At 36.7% G+C, this 17454-nt stretch overlaps 1 protein-coding gene across 5 annotated transcripts in view; it reads right to left on the reverse strand.

Annotated features, from left to right (window-relative positions):
- FANCL (FA complementation group L) overlaps positions 1-13506 on the reverse strand; it is a 78550-nt gene extending 65044 nt beyond the window's left edge. For 2 of the 5 annotated variants that reach the window (XR_003438232.1, XM_027131749.1), the window contains exons 1-3: positions 13360-13492; positions 3919-3977; positions 1854-1914 (exon numbers count right to left, since the gene is read on the reverse strand). Coding sequence is in view for 4 of the 5 variants with exons in the window: in XM_027131749.1 (XP_026987550.1) it covers positions 1854-1914; positions 3919-3977; positions 13360-13455 (216 nt within the window). In the remaining variant the exon portion in view is untranslated. Of the gene's footprint in view, positions 1-1853; positions 1915-3918; positions 3978-5467; positions 5566-9802; positions 9839-13359 lie in introns of those variants that run through there. The other 3 variants (XM_027131748.1, XM_027131747.1, XM_027131750.1) reach the window with 3 other exon arrangements.
- Between the last annotated feature and the right edge of the window lie 3948 nt (positions 13507-17454).

Here is a 17454-nt window from a genome sequence, read left to right on the forward strand (position 1 = left end):
GAATTAAAGTGTCATGGCTCCATTTCCTAGAAATCTTTGATTCTTAAAAGAAAATTATTATAGAATTAAAGAAAGCAAAAAAAATTCTCATTTAAAATTGCTTTCTTAGACAAATCTCTACATCATTTCTCTGCTTGAAATCAAAATGTTATTTTTGTTACTTTTTCTGATGCACTGCACTACCACCACACAGTTCTGAAGTGGATATGTAAATTTCTGTCTTTACATAAGAAAAATAATAATCGAAGATATTTCAACAATACATGAGACATATGATTCACATCTTAACACAGCTTTGTGTGGGCACATGTTTGTAGAACAAGTCTTTGACTTTCCCTTCTTCTGTACAATATTTCCCCTGTAGCTTACTAGAGAGGAATAATAAATTATACCAAAGTGTGCAAACTACAGCCCAGAGGCTAAATCCAGCCCAATAGCTGTTTTTGTAAACAGAGTCATAATGAAATGCAACCACACCTATTCATTTACCTCTTGTCGAGGCTGCTCTGGTGCTACAAGGGCACAGTAGAGTAGTTATGATGGAGATCTTAAGGGTCCACAAAACCTGAAAAATTTACTATCCAGTCCTTCACAGAAAAAAATTGCTGACCACACCCAACCCATATTTACTAAAGTTAAAAATGATACAAGGAAAGAATAGTAACACTGAACTGGACTTTGGAATAAAACAAAGACTGAAACTAATACTGGGTTCTACATGACCAACTGGAGGGCAGGTAGGAGATAAGTAATTAGAACTTTTTCTAGGAATTCTCTTGGCGAATTGGTGGAGAAAAACTGTTATAGAATTTATTATTATTATTAGTCTTCATTAACAGTTTTTCTTCAAGCTATTTAGATATTTCATTAGATTCATTTCTTAAACTTTAGTATACAATATAGTCTCAGTGGATGGGGAAGGGGTGGTGAAGAGAAAATAGAGAGAAATAATGTAAACATCCCCTTAAAAATCTGCTGTAATTATACTGCCAGCAGTGACAGCCTACATTCTACAAATAGTTTATTTCCTATATTTCTTTGTGGTTCAGTACTGCTTTAAAATGAGAGTAACTGTCATTGTCAGTTTCATAGATAATAACCTGCTTTAAGAGAGAAAGTATAGGAAATCAGGAAAAACACACAAATGAATAAAGCATTAAAAGAAAGGCAGTTCTACTTCCATTTATTTTCCTACAAGAGGCATTTCATTATTTTCAGTTCCTTCAGTAATTGATTAGAGAAACAAACAAAAATCTTTAAAGGAATTTTCAGGTAGAGGAACGTAAACATTAAGAATAACTGAACTGGGATGGAGAGGTGGATGGTGGGTGAAGGATGTCAAAAGTACAAACTTACAGTTATAAAATTTTTTAAAAATAAAGAATAACTAAATAAATCCTGCCTATATCTCACCTATGCTGCCTTTACATCTACTATCATTACATATGCATGCATGATCCTAAGTGATTTCCATTTCACCTTTTCTGTTGCTAATCTTGAACTACAATCGCATTTTTGCCACAGATATCCTTCAACTCCTAAATGGGTCCTGGGATTTTTTGGTACCACCACTATTCAGGTGGATAGGGTGTATGCATTTGAAGACCCTAAAGTCTCAAGGATGGAAATAAAGTTTCGACACAAATGCTGGCTGGAGATGTGCTGAGGATTCTAAGACAGGAAACACTTTATATAAAATATGGATCCTTAAAATATTTGCTAGATGGAGGTGAAACTTACAGAATTCAGCAACTACTAAACCAGTTGTAACACTCTGCAAAATAGGTCTTTAAAATAGAGTATATTTAGTAACTTCTTACCCTCACTTAAAACAAACCTTTTAAAGGACTTACCTGTTGCACTACATGATGATATCCATTAAGTATTGCTTTCAGCTGCCAACTACATAGTAATCTAAAATTTTAATGGAACAACATGGTTTATTCATTGTTCAGAATTAAAAGAAAAAACTTATTTGTATGCTAACTCAAACATGTACATACACAGAAAAGAATGACATAAAGATAATGCTGACAAGTTAATAAAATTTTTATCACGGGTACTGTTGAAAATCATGTCTTCCAACTGTCGGTACTAATTTTATTCAAAATATAAATAACTGCAATCAGCAAACAACATGCAAACAAAACAGTACTTTTTAAAAAAAATTTTAACATATCCAAAGCAAAGTTTTCTTGAATTGGATTCTTCTCCAAGAGAGGTTAAATAAAAACAACAGTTTTGATCATAATATACAGAACTCGTATTTGCGAAAGCATATGTAGCAATCTATTCTTCTTTCAATTCCAGATTAAGGACATACTTTTAATTGTGTAAGTAGTGATAAGTTAATGTTCATCTATCTACTGGCTCACCTCAGTTGCACTCTCAATGTTACTAGGTAAGTAACTCTTCTAGGAATTGCTTTTACTTACCTAGAAGTAGAAAGCCCCTCAGAGTTTTCCCAACCATGATCTTTTCAAACCATCATGACCCTCCATTTTTGGTCTGCTAACCCTCATTTCCACTGCTATCTCCTATCATAGAGGCAGAGTAGTTCATTCAACAGCCCCCTTCATCAAATGTGCTTTCCACCCCTTCCCACCAATTCAATCGCATCAATTCACTAATTATCCCTTTACTGTGGTATCCTTAACTTATTTTCTGCTAGTTTTTTTTTTCCTCCGTAATATTAACTTGTTCAAGCAAATCTTATTTTTTAAAAAAACCACATAATTATAACTCCTCCTTGACTACACACCCTTCTCTGGCCACTCCTGTTTTTCAAAGTAGTTTATACTGTTTACATTTCCTTTCTACCCACTTACCCACTCCCAAAACTCCAATAAAAGCTGGCTTCAACCACTACATGAAACCTATGCAATCTAACCTGATCCCTTTGCAACAGTCAGCACTGTTAACCATTCCCTTTCTAAGCCTCTCTTTCTTTGGCTTCAGAGACAACTGTTGAGGTTTTCCTATTACTTCTCTGGTCAATCCTTTGTTTTCTTCCAAGGTCCTCTTTATTTACCAGTCCTTTAAACACTGCTATGCCCTCAAGATTCTGTCACTGGCTTTCTCTTCTCTTCTCACTCTATCCATGCAGCCACTAGAAAGTCTATCCATACTCATGGCCCCAAATCCTACGCCTACTGTGACTTCTACATACGTCTCCATTCCAAGTTTCATGCTCAAGTTCCACACCAAACCACTACTACCTACTAAAAATCTCCTCTTGATACTTAACATCTGATATGTCTTAAAACAACTCCTCTTCTACTTCTTCCATCTGTTATCTCTTCTCTAGCTTAGTGATCCAAGTTAGGAACTTGAAAAGGATCCTCCACTCCTCTTTCTGCCTTACCTGCCACTTCTAACCAGTCACAAAATCCTGTCAGTTCTACTAACTGTCTCTGGATTCTTCCTCCCTTCCTACCCTCAGATATTCTGGAGCAGAAAAGAGATTTTAGGTGCTACCTAAATCCTAAATTTCTAATATTGTCTCTTGACATTCCTTGAAGGGCTGTCCATACCAACAGCCCATGTTGACACCTAATTTCTATCAGGACTGAACTGGGGGTCTTCCCACAACTGAACATACACATAATTAACATCAGTCAAAAGCTGGAAACAAAGTTTTCTAATTCTTTTGTATTCTCCAAATATTCTCACTTGTTGTTCACTGCTTTAACTAAAAAATAAATAAATTAGAGAATGTGTTACCACTGAAAAACACTTCAACACCAGGGAAAATCATTTACAAAGCACGCTGATGTGGGAAAATCAGAAATGCTTCTGGTTAACTGATTAATAAGCATTTTAGGCAGAACTCTGATGACTAGAATCAGCTTATACCAGATTAACGACTGCTCATCCCACCAAGATGCATGTACAGTATATAACAAAACACCACATCACCTTGCATTCCTCAGTTGTAAATCTTTGGGCAGCAATATTTTAAGATGGAAATCTCTTCCCTGTGGGAAACATTAAGAAGGTTCATTCAAAAAAGAAGGTTCATTGCATCTTTCACTTAAAGAGAAGTCAAACAGAATCACATAAAAAAGGCAACATTTTCCTTTATTTTCTAAAAGGTATCAACTTTATCCAAATACTTGCTAAAATATAAGCAACAGAATAGTGCATTTGAGGGAAAATAACTCAAAAATGTCTGTCAGAAACTTTGTGATTGTTGGGTAATCAAAACACTAAGATAGGATTTTGTTTTTAAAGAAAAAGTTACTCACATAAATAAGAAATACTAAGAAATTGTTAATGTAGACATAAAGAAGAAATTTAAACGTTATTTCTTAGGAAATAAAAAGGAAATTCCTTCAAATTGCTTTGAATACAGAAGAAAAAATCATAAATATATAATAATTATAGGCTTCATATTTGTAATTTTCCAGAGTTCAATAAAGAGAAAATATATTTAAATAATCTAAATATATAGACAGAAATATTTTCATAAATCAGTGTTTAATTCTCCCACACTCGCAGAACTTTAATAAAACCCCTAAAATATTAAGTTATTTTAATTTAAATATTCATTAACTATACATTTGAAAAGACCAAATTTTACTCAAGAATCTTTCCAAGGAAAGAAGGACAGTTCTCTGAGAAATATATTCAGTTTTACTTTCTTGAGAAAGTGAATGGGTAAGCAGCTTAAACTTTGTACCTTAAATAGGATAAGACACATGAAGTCTGAGCAAAGGTAAGCAGAAAAAGACAAACAGAAATATAATCTTTTACTCCAACAGTATAAAATGAAAAAGAGTAATAAAATTCTTGAAAAACAATTACCACGAGAATTTTAGCGGTCTCCCTCAAAGCAGTTTCAAAAATAGAGGAACACAATTAAATGTACCCCATAACCTTTACTTTCATGGTAATATTGCAGTTCTGACTTTCATTACATTCAAATGTCCTTTAAAAAAATGAAACAAAATGTACTACTGACCTTTTCAAAAGGTCAAGTAACAATAATTCACTATTTCATTAAAGCGCTAAAAGGTATTATGTAGTAACTTTAACCTAACTTTACAGACATCCCACACATAGGTGTAAGAACAATCTGGAATTCAAAATTTACATGAAAAATAGTAAAACTACTCTACTGATCTGTTATGTGAAAGAATAAAATTCCAAAGTCCCTTATTTGCAAAATCCAACCATTTTAAAAGGGCAAATGCCATGTCACATGCCATAATACTTTTCTGATTCAAGAAAATGTCCAAAATTATCTTTTTTTAGTTAAACCATAGAAAAAATGTTAATTGCTCTCATGAAGCAGATTTTCCAGACTTACAGGGAACAAAAGTACTGACAGTTGCCTAAATCTGAATCTCTCTACATATCATTCCAAAAAACTATATACATCAAAATTAAGAACAAACAGAACCACAAAAATCCCATGTCTTCGGCAGAATCAGAAGAAAGAGAATACCATAAACTTCAAAATTACCTCTAAGAAGAAAAATTTAAACCACTTTCCAGTGTCTTCCACCCTGGGGCTCCAGTGGTTTCCACCCTGGGGCCCCCACATCAAGTCCTTTTAGAGAGCTAGGGGATTCAGGAAAAAAAAAAAAAATACATGGAAGACAGAAGAGGGGACTGGACTATGTGCAAATAACAATAATAAACACTTCTGGTAAATCAGAGCACTAATTACAGGGAGGGGACTTATTATCAACACAAAAGTCAAGGATCTCATCTTCGATAAGAAATGTAGGAGAAGAAGACGGTAAAAGAGATATCCTTTGGAAACTGGGTGTTAGGAGGAAAAAGTACCAACTATGGTAGACTTAGGATCTTCTGTAACAAAATAAAAACACTCAACTCCTCCTTCAACACTACCAAAAAAACTCATCCATAAAGTAAACTGCACTTTGCAGACAAAAGAGGGTATTCTTGAATGAGGAATTTAATAAACTATTGCAATCGTTCACAGACACAAAGACAATACTAAGCTACTGGGACTTCCCTGGTGGCACAGTGGTTAAGAATCCACCTGTCACTTCAGGGGACACGGGTTCGATCCTGGTCTGGGAAGATGCCACATGCCACGGAGCAACTAAGCCCGTGCGCCACAACTACTGAGCCTGCGCTCTAGAGCCCATGAGCCACAATTACTGAGCCCATGTGCCACAACTCCTGAAATAAAGATAAAAAGTAGAGATTTCTCATACATAATAATGTAAGACAGCGAAGCAACATTGCTAAAGCACTAAAATAAAAACAGTCAACCTAGAACTTTATACCCAGTGAAAGTATCTTTCAAAAGGCCAAATCAACAATTTTTTGAGACAGAAAACAACTGAAAGAATTCATCACTAGCAGACATGCACTACAAGAAATGTTAAAGGAAGAACTTCAGGAAGAAAGTAAATGAAACAAGGTAAAAAATCTGGATATACAAGAGTATCAGAAACAGTAAATATACAGGTAAATATAAAAGACCTTTTTTCTTATTTTTTAAAATCTCTTTAAAGGATAACTGACTGTGCCAAAGCTGGAACAACTTGAGCAACAAATAAAGTAGTATTGGAATATAACTCAAAATGTAAAATATCCATACGTCCATACTGATATGATTGAATTAATGGAGAAATGAATCTCCCATACAGAAGAACTCCAGATAAATTAAGTTGACCCTTGAACAACATGGGTTTGAACTGGGCAGTTCCACTTATACATGGATTTTTTTTTTTACAATAAATACATACTGTATACGTCTGCAGTTGGCTGAATCCACAGAAGCAGAACCATGGATACAGAGAGCGGACTGTAAAGTGATATGTCGATTTTCGAGCACATGAGGGTTGGCACCCCAACCCTTGCATTGTTCAAGGGTCAACTGTACATAGATACTCCACCTGAAAGAGGGGGAGCATAATTCCCCACTCCTTAGTGAGGGCTGCGCATAGTGACTTCCTTCCAAAGAGTACAGTACGGAAAGGGGGGAAAAAAGAGTAACTTCCCAGTAGAGAAACCTGACAAACCCAACTTCAGCCAAGTGATCAAGGTTAATATCAACAGTCATAAATCATATTGACAATGTGTACCCTTAATATGATGTGATGAAATGGTACTTAAACTCTGTGATGTTCCTCTCAAAAACACATAACCCCAGCCTATTCATGAGAAATACATCAGACAAATCCTAGTAGAGTAGTATCCTACAATATACTTGACTAGTATTCCTCAATGAAGCAGGTCATTTCATAATCATAAAGTCAGAGTCAGCAAAAACAAGGAAACCATGACAGCTAAGAGAAGCCTAAAGAGACATAATAACATCGTATCTTGGATGGGAACCCAGAACAGAAAAAAACTTATTAGGTAAAAGCAAAGGAAATATGAATAAAGTACAGACCTGAGTTAATAATAATGTACCAATATTAGTTCATTCATTGTAACAATGTACCATACTAATATGTTAATAATAGGACAAACTGTGTTTGTGTGGGGAAGGAGACGGTACATGGGAACTCTCCTTACCATCTGTTCAACTCTTCAGTAACTCTACACTGTTCTTAAAAAATAAGTCTATTAATTAAAAAAAAAAAGCTAATCAGCTGCTTAAAAGAGAATTAATACTGTATTGGGAAGGTTATAAGATAAACAGAAATAAAATATATGGCAACAACAGCACAAAACCAGGAGATTAGAAATACAAGTAAACTACTGTAAGATTCTTACACCATAAGGGAAGAGGTATACTTGAAAGTAGATTATGATAAATTAAAGATACATATTGTAAACCCTAGAGCAAACACCAGAAAAGAGAGACAAAATATAGCAACTACTTAAGGAAAAAAAAAAAAACAGGTAATAAGCTGACAGAGGAGATAAAACAAAATTATAAAACTCAATTAATGTAAAATGCAGAAAATAGGGAAAATATAAAAAATAAATAAAAGAACACATGGAACACATACAAAACAAACAGGTAGATACTAGATTTAAGCCCAACCATATCAACAGTCACATTAAATATAAAGGGTTAATTAAACAACCCCCAAGTAAAAAGCAATGATTATCAGATTGGATAAAAAAGCAAGGCCCAGAAGAAATCCCCTTTAAATATGAAGACACAAATAAGCATAAAATAAAGAATGGAAGAAGATAAACCATGCCACGCTAATCAAAAAAAAAAGCTGGAGTCACTACATTAGTACAAAAAATATAAATTCCAAAGATTATTACCAAGGATAAAAAGGATCATTTCAGAATCATAAAGGAGTCAGTTCAGCAAGAGTGCTTACAATCCTAAAAGTTTATGTACCTAAAAAACTTCAAAATATATGAAGAACTGACAGAAATGAAAGTAGAAATTGAAAAAAAAATTATAAAGTAGCCCCCCCTTATCCACAGTCTCACTTTCTGCAGTTTCAGTCACTTGTGGTCAACTGAAAATATTAGATGAAAAATTCCAGAAACAAACAATTTTTAAGTCGTAAATTGGGCATCATTCTGAGTAGTATGATGGAATCTCACGCTGCTACACTCCATCCCACCCAGGATGTGAATCACTCTGTCCAGGGTATCGGCCTGTTAGTCACTTAATAGCTGTCTCGGTTATAAGATCCACTGTCCTACTATCTAAGTGCTTGTATTCAAGTAACCCTTCTTTTAGTTAATAATGACCTCAGGGCTTCCCTGGTGGCGCAGTGGTTGAGAGTCTGCCTGCCGATGCGGGGGCCGTGGTTTCGTGCCCCGGTCCGGGAGGATCCCACATGCCGTAGAGTGGCTGGGCCCGTGAGCCATGGCCGCTGGGCCTGTGCGTCCGGAGCCTGTGCTCTGCAGCGGGAGAGGCCACGACAGTGAGAGGCCCGCGGAACGCAAAAAAAAGAAAAAGAAAAAAAAAAAAATAATGACCCCAAAACGCAAGAGTAGTGACACTGGCAATTTAGATATTCTTTTACTGTGCCTAATTTATAAATTGAACTTTATCATAGGTATGAATATATAGGAAAAAACATAGTACATATAGGATTTGGTACTATCCACAGTTTCAGGCATCTACTGGGGCCTTGGAATAATATATCCCCTGCAGATAAAGGGGGACTAATGTAGGTGGAAATTTCAACACCCGCTTTCATTAACTGAACAAATAGACAGAAAATCAGTAAGTATATAGAAAACTTGAATTGTGTTATGAACCAATTTGACCTGACATTTATAGAACACTCTACCCAAGAGCAGCATAATATACATTCTTTTCAAGTATGCACAGAACGTTTACCAAAATAGACCATACTCTAGGCCATAAAATAAGTTCCAATAAATTTAAAAGAATTCAAATCATACGAATTATACTGGGACTAAATTATAAATCAATATCAAAAAGATATCTGGAAAATCCTCAAATATTAAGAGATATATTGTTCTTCTAAGTAACCTATAGGTCAAAGAAGATATTAATAAGTATTTTGAACTGTAAAAAAAAAAAAAAAAGAAAATATACCAAAATTTGTGTGATACAGCTAAAGCAATGCTTGAAAGAAAACATATAGCACTGAACATCTACATTATAAAAGAAAAAGGTCTCATTATCAATGACCTAATCTTCCACCCAAACAAATTAGGAAATTTAAGATCAGGAATCAATGAAACAGAAACAGAAAAATAATAGAGAAAAATCAATGAAATCAAAGTAGGTTCTCTGAAGAGATAAATAAACTTATAGGTCTCTATCCAGATGCATCAGGGAAAAAAAAGACACAAAATACCAGTATCAGGAATGGGCATAGGAGATATCTATAAAATATATTAATAATTTCTTTGATACTTCTACCTTTAAGTGTTGGTGCCTCATCTCCTTTTGAACATGGACTGGATTTGAGACTTGCCTCTAATAAACGGCATAAAACAGAAGTAAATGTGTAACTTTAGAGGCTGGGGGAGAAAAAGCACTGTGCATCTTTCTGCTTGATCTCTGTTTTACCACTTACTCAGGGAAAGCTAGCTGCCATGCTGTAATGACGGTCAAACAACACTATGGAGGTCCATGTGGTGAGGAACTGAGGACTCTAGCAGAAGTCAAAAACTGAGGCCTGAAGTCAATAGCTATGTGAATGAGCAATCTTGGCAGCAAATTTTCCAGCTCTAGTCAAGTCTTTAGATAAGAAACATCCTGGCCAACAGCTTCACTGCAAGTTCAGGAGAAACACTTATCCACGAACATCCAGCTAAGTCACATCCAAATTCCTGATCCATAAAAAAGGTGAGATAACGAATGTTTGTTGTTTTAAGCCATTAAGGTGTGGAATACAGCAAAAGGTAACCAATATAGGGAGCATCATTAAGATCCTAAAGCCATTAAAAGGATAATGAGAATATTAAAAACAACTTTTAAACCAATAAATTCAAAAACTCAGATGAAATGAAAAGTCATTGAAGGAAACAGACTACCAAAGCTCACTCAAGAGAAAAGAAAGAACCCGATAATAGAGAAAACACTTTTATTCACACAGATCACTAACAAATAAATAAAATTTAAAATTAAAGGATCAATTAAGTTACAAAGAGTTGACGTTTTATAAACATCACTGTCTAATCATGATGCAATAAAACTAGAAATGACAAAATTAAAATGAAAAAAGACCTTCCATGAGCAAAAATTTTAATATTCTATTAAGTAACTCCCAGGTGCAGGGGAACTACAAATTAAAATTAAGTTCTAAAAAATGATGATAAAACACTACATGTCAGTATTTACAGGACACTTTTAAAACAGTGCTGACAGGAAAATGCAAATCGTTAAAAACATATCAATAAAAATGTGCTCTCACTGGCCAAATCTGGGACAATTTAAACATCAAATAGGGAAGTAAGGATTATAATCCATTAGATAAATTATTTTTAAAATCCATGAGCCTGATATAAATGGTAAAGGGAAAGCCACTCTTTATCACAGAATGCCAATGAACAAATATAGAAGAAATGACAGAGTTAGAAAATCATCATTGGCAAACATCAATTAACTGATTCAAACAAGAGTCAATGGCTGCTACAACAGGGTGGGGGAGGTGGGGGTTTGATGCCTCACAGTAGCTTCCTATAAGTACTTAATAATTACAATAGGAAAATCTGGCAGATGCTACCTTAAACAGGTGATCAGAGATAACATCATCAATAATGACACCTGCTGACATCTCACTCCCTAAAAAGGATACAATATTCTTTCTGTGGCATATCTGTCAAAATTGCATAACCTGAATTTAATGATGAAGAAACATCAGACAAATCTAAATTGAGGGACATTCTACCTAATGACCAACATGTACTCAAAAAATGTCAAGTTCATGAAAAACGAAGAAAGACTAAGGAACTATTCCAGATTAAAGAGACACGACAACTAAATGTAATGTGAGATTTTACATCAGATGGTTAGGGGCTGGGAAGGGGTATAAAAAATGTATAATTGCAACATTAACAAAATGTGAATTTGGACTCCAGATTAGGTAATGGTATCATATGATGATTAAATTTCCTGATTTTGACAACTGTGGTTATGTATGGGTATATCCTTGTTCTCATGAAATATACACTTTAGTATTCAGGAATAAAGGAACACTATGTCTGCAACTTAATCTGAAACTGTTCAAGGAAATAATGTGTGTACACATCCACCCACATACACAGACTCAGAATAATAAATCAAAAGGGGCAAATGTAAAATGGTGAACCCCCTTAAAGAGTATACTCAAATTCTTCCTACATCCTTGCTATTTTTCTATAAATTTGAAATTATATACAAGACACATTTTTAGACAAAACCAGCTCCACCAAAACAAAACAATGTTAAATAAAATCTTTAGGTTAGGATTTCAACAAGCTGCTTAAAGCAAGTACAAATGAGAATTGTAGCTATAGCCAGGATAAAATAATTTCATCTAATCTGAATTTTGATGGCTACACATATTTTCTAAGAGGCTTTAGCAGATACAGACATATAATACAAAATACTTTCCTTAAAATGCCTAAAATTAGGTATAACATGGTTCTGATAAAAATGGAACTTAGTATCATCTCTTCAGTTTTTCTAAATGCTGTGAAAGTTTCCAACTAGGTAATTCAAGATCAATACTTCCAATTGGGGAAGGAAAACGTGGATTAACTTTATTCCAGAAGTAACAATGACGTTTAACCTCTACTTTCTGTGAGAGTCACAATGAATCTGAAAACAAATGAAGTCCAAGTGTATGGTCTTTAACCTTTCCTTAATCAGTGTATTAGGATTAGTTCTACACTTAATATTCTTAGGGGTAGGTAAAATTTTCATCTAACATGTGAATTTAATAATTCACTCAATATTTTTGAGAGATTACTATGTGTTTTGAGGAAACTTCAAAACACATGTTAATTCCTAGAATATGGCCCCTATTCTCAAAAAGTAAGTGCGCTGTTCAGGGAGAGGGCACAATGTTGAATGTAATGGCCAGGAAGCAAAGTCTACACTCAAAATTCTCACCTAAGGTAGCTTGATGCAGTGTAGAGGGGGAAAACCCAGGAGTGGAATCAGATAGCCTGAGTTTAAGGGAGTCCGTTGCGATCATGGACAAGTAACAATCTCTCCACTTTCCCATGCCTTGATCTACTCAACTATAAAACGAGAATAATGACTTTTTAAAAAATTTTTCTGCCTCCGAGGCCTGAGGATTAAGTGAGATATTGTACTTGGAAAGCGCTTTGTAAGCTTCAAAGCTCTACACGTGTTTACTATGGGTAATAAACTCCACAAGAGAGGCCACTTGGAATCAGCAAAGGTAATTACTTCGGTTGTCAAGATTTCCTACAAAAACATCGCCAACTTATAAGACCCGGTAACCAGGACTTGGCAGAGAGCCAAAATCAGGTTTCCTCCAAAACGTTCTTTCTGCAGGAAACACGAATATAATGAGGGAGCGCAGACTCCCCTCTGAATAGCCTCCAACCTTCGTGGGGGTGGGGCATGTTAGAATAAAGACAAGCAAAAAACTGACCAATTAAAACAAAAGTTCAAACGTGGGACAAACACAGTTAGGAGCGAGGCAAAACTCCGCGAGTGGCGGGGACGAGGGGGCGTGGCCCTTCGCCCTGTCCTCTCCCCGCCCGGGCGCGTACGCGGGCCTCCCAGCGTCCTGTCCCGGGCAGCGACCCAGGCCCAGGCGTGGAGGCGACAGCCAGGAACGGGTTTCCAGCAACGGCCCACGGTTCTCAAACTTCTAGTCTCCTAAGAGTCCTTACTGGCCGCCCCCCTCAATCCCCACAAACTCGAGCCCCTAACCCCTCCGGTCACAGACTTCAGGGCCGGGTTTGCGCCGCCAGAAGGAGGCTCTCCTAGCGAAAGAGCAACACCCGGGCGAGTACCTGAGCTGAAATGAAACCTTCATACACGGTTTTCGCCCGGTTCTGGGGTAGAAGCAGTGGGAACTGGCGCAGCAAGCTCGCTTCCGTCTCCGCCATGGCTATCGGTCCGCGGAGACGCACCAGCGGCCGCCGGGCCCCGCACATGCGCAGTCCTGCCTGCGCCTAGGGCGCAGGGAGGCGGAAACCCGTGCCATTGGCGGGAAGAAACTTCGAGCCTTCCGCGGGCAGAAATGAAGGTCTGAGGCTACTCGGGACACCTGAGCTCAGGGTCAGCCAGAATAGATGCGGCTTGGCGGGAGGCAGAATTGGCGCCAACTGGAGGCAGGAGAGAAGCTTGTTTTTAGGTTCACAGCTCTGACCGAACAAGCTCATACTAGCCTTGATTGTCCCAAGAACCCTTTTGGATATGTATATTAATCCAGACTCAAGTCAACACCAGACTTAGTTCTGCTGCACTGCACTCACAAATATCCAAGGCAAAACAGGAGGGAAAATTGCTGATGGACTTAATGAACCGAAGTTAATTTTTCTTTAACAACACTTCCTGAACATATTTCTGAGGAATGGTAATTATCCATTCCTTTTACTAAGGGGTGGTTAAATAAAGAACTTAATATTTACTGCACAGTTACTTGATTCCAATCATACTCAGTGCATTACATTTTTGAACCCAAGTATTTGCAAAACATCATTATAAGGGGCTGCAGGCTGTGCAAAAATGAGTAAGACATACACCCTACCATTTTTATTGCACTCAGAATGGGGTTAGACTTATTGAAGATTCTTTAAGTTTGACAAGAATTATAAGAGTATTCTGTATGCTTAGGGAAAAACAAGAACGTTGCCTCAGTGGTTAAATATAAATTACAATAATGCAGGGCTTCCCTGGTGGCGCAGTGGTTGAGAGTCCGCCTGCCGATGCAGGAGACAAGGGTTCATGCCCCGGTCCGGGAAGATCCCACATGCCGTGGAGCCTGCGCGTCCGGAACCTGTGCTCCGCAACGGGAGAGGCCCGCGTACCGCAAAAAAAAAAAAAAAATTACAATAATGCAGTGGTTTTCAGAATGTGATCCTGGAACCATTAGCATCACCTGGGAACTTTAAGAAAGGCAAATTTTCACGCATCTGTCTCAGACCAAGGGAATCCCAAATTCTGGGAGTGAGGCCCAACCATCTGTGCTACAACAGCCCTCCAGGTGTTAACGATGCACGGGCTGAAGTTTGAGAACCTCCTCAGAGGCATGACGTACCATCCACTCAATTATGCAATTCATTTATTAAGGATGACAGGCTACGTGTTTTGTGATGGGCATAAAGTCAAGGTTGTACAGCAATAGGACCAACACAAAGATTATTAGGACATACAGTCACTGCCCTCAAGGACTTTATGACTTTTCTGCAACTTAAGACATTTGCTGTTTCCAGTATTTCAAACTTCCCACCACCATATTCCCCACGGAACCTCTACCCTTCCTTCAAAGAGCTTCTCAATGGCTACCTTTTTTTGGAAAACTTTCTTATCTGCTGAAAAGTATTGCTCTCCCTAATCACTTGGTATATTTCTTGGTACAGTGTTGGTATTCATTAACTTTTTACTAAAATAAATATCCACTAGTCCTATAGGCAAATTACAAATAGGTATTACAAGAATTCAGAGGAATGAAGGAATTTTTCACAAGATATTTGAATTGGTTTCCATTTACAATATCATAATAGACTGTATAGCACTATTATAGACTTTATAGGATTTATTTAAATTATAATACAACAGGGCTTCCCTGGTGGCTCAGCGGTTGAGAATCTGCCAGCTAGTGCAGGGGACACGGGTTCGAGCCCTGGTCTGGGAGGATCCCACATGCTGCGGAGCAACTGGGCCCGTGAGCCACAACTACTGAGCCTGTGCTCCGCAACAGGAGAGGCCGCGATAGTGAGAGGCCCGCGCACCGCGATGAAGAATGGCCCCCGCTTGCCACAACTAGAGAAAGCCCTCGCACAGAAACGAAGACCCAACACAGCAAAAATAAATTAATAAATTAATAAACTACTACCCCCAACATCTTCTAAAAAAATAATAATAATACAACATGTGTAAAGCGCTTCCACATTTTATTTTATTTAGTCTTGATGGCAGTGTTCTTTAGGTATGTATTTTTTATAATGTCTATTTTGTATGCAATTAAATTGAGATTCAGGGATATTAAATAAGTTGCTCAAGACAGTGACTTAGTGACTTGTACAATGAAGATTAAACTCAAGTCTTCTAAATTTTAGATTCAATAATCTTTCCATTAAATCATGGCAGAGATGGACTTCCCACCATGAAACTCAGGAGAAGTTAATCTAAAGGCGTTAATGACTCATGCTAACAGTGGGGCTTCAAGAATTTGATTTTGATAGTTTGATAATAGATTTACCAAAATAATATATTTCTTCTGAATATAATCATAACATTTTCTGCCTAATTCACATATTGTGAGGAAAGAGGCTAAGAACATTTTGCCCAATAGGTTCCTCAGGAGCTAAAGTCTTTCCATGAAAGAAACCTTGGCGATTTTATATTCCAGCATCCTCATTACATACATTAGGGAAATGAAGTCCAAAAAACTTACTGTCCTAATTTACTACACTGAGCTTTTGGTTAAGAGCCTAAATGTCTTTGGCTTCCTGATATCACCTATTCAAAAAGGACTTTCTGGACTTATAAGCTTCTGGAGACTTCCTAAATATCAGTTGAGTCTTCCATGAATAGACATGCACCCTTGTCCAGACAAGCCATCTTTATTACACTCACTCCCCCTACCATCGATACACTGGACTGTGTAGTTAACAGCCAAACAGTTGGTTTCTTGCCTCTGAATCCTCATAACTAACTTACAGATTTAGAAATTTTCACAAAATTTATTGCTAGATATCATCTTGGTCCCTAAGGAAAAGATATTCAAATTCAACTACTGATTCATGGTAGTTGAATTTGTAATTGAGCATTCCACATTGATAAAGTCTGTAATAAGGAAACCAACCATCAAAGAGCAAAGAGAGATATCATATAAGGTCTTCTTAATTCAATGAGTCAATCATTCTCCTCAGATGTTCAAGACTGAGTGATGGATCTCACTGTCATCAACTCATATGTGGTATGTTGGGACCACTGTTTACATGTAGCCCAGTCTAAGACGTCACTCTCAAATTCACGGAGAATACTCAGTATGTTTAAAACTCAGAAAGCCAATGAACTGTTACCACCATCAGCATTGTTTTAATCATAGAATTACTTTGACAGACCCTCACAAAAGTTCAAGCTCTTCAAGGCATCCTTGGCATGACTTATTTTATATATTCTGCCGCAAAAATTAGTAGTATTTAAATGCTATTTCTTAAGGGAGAACTATACGTTCTAACATGGAAAAATCTCAAAACATTTTCATGAATGAAAAACACAAGTTCCAGAATGGTATGTTTACTAATATACCATTTATGTTTAAATAAAGAAATAAACTTTAAATATTGTAAATGGAAAATAAACTACTAGCAGTAGTTACTTTTGGGGTGGAAGATAGGAGACAAGGAATGGGAGTAACGGCCTGAGGAGACTTTCACCTTATCTGTTATGTTAAAAAAATTTAAAGGAGATTATTAGCCTTAAAATTTTAAATACTTATACCATTCCAACTAGCATCTATCACTATGTTATGGCCTAAATTTTCAGCTTTGTCCCAGGTGTTTCTTCTCCCAGTTCCCATCAGTATGGAAGAAAATAGGAGGCCAGGCATTAACATTAATGAGAATAATAAGGGAGAGGTTGCTTGAGAGTACTGAAAAAATATGGGAAGAATGATGGGAAATGCCAACATTAAGGAATAATGGAGTAGAAACAGCCATTTAAGAGTCCTCTAGGTTGATGGCAAAGATGGTCGAGTAGAAAGATCCTGAGCTCATATCCTCCCGTGGGCACACAAAAATTACAACTATTTACAGAGCAATTATCGATAAGAACAATGTGAAGACTAGCAGAAAAGATTTTCCACAACTAAAGTTGTAAAGAAGGAACCACAATAAGACAAGTAGGAGGGATATATCCATGTGTCAGTACACATA

The sequence above is a fragment of the Aethalodelphis obliquidens genome, unplaced genomic scaffold (genome assembly GCF_003676395.1).
Source record: "Aethalodelphis obliquidens isolate GAN/ISIS:26980383/991018 unplaced genomic scaffold, ASM367639v1 scaffold40, whole genome shotgun sequence".
NCBI lineage: Eukaryota > Metazoa > Chordata > Mammalia > Artiodactyla > Delphinidae > Aethalodelphis > Aethalodelphis obliquidens.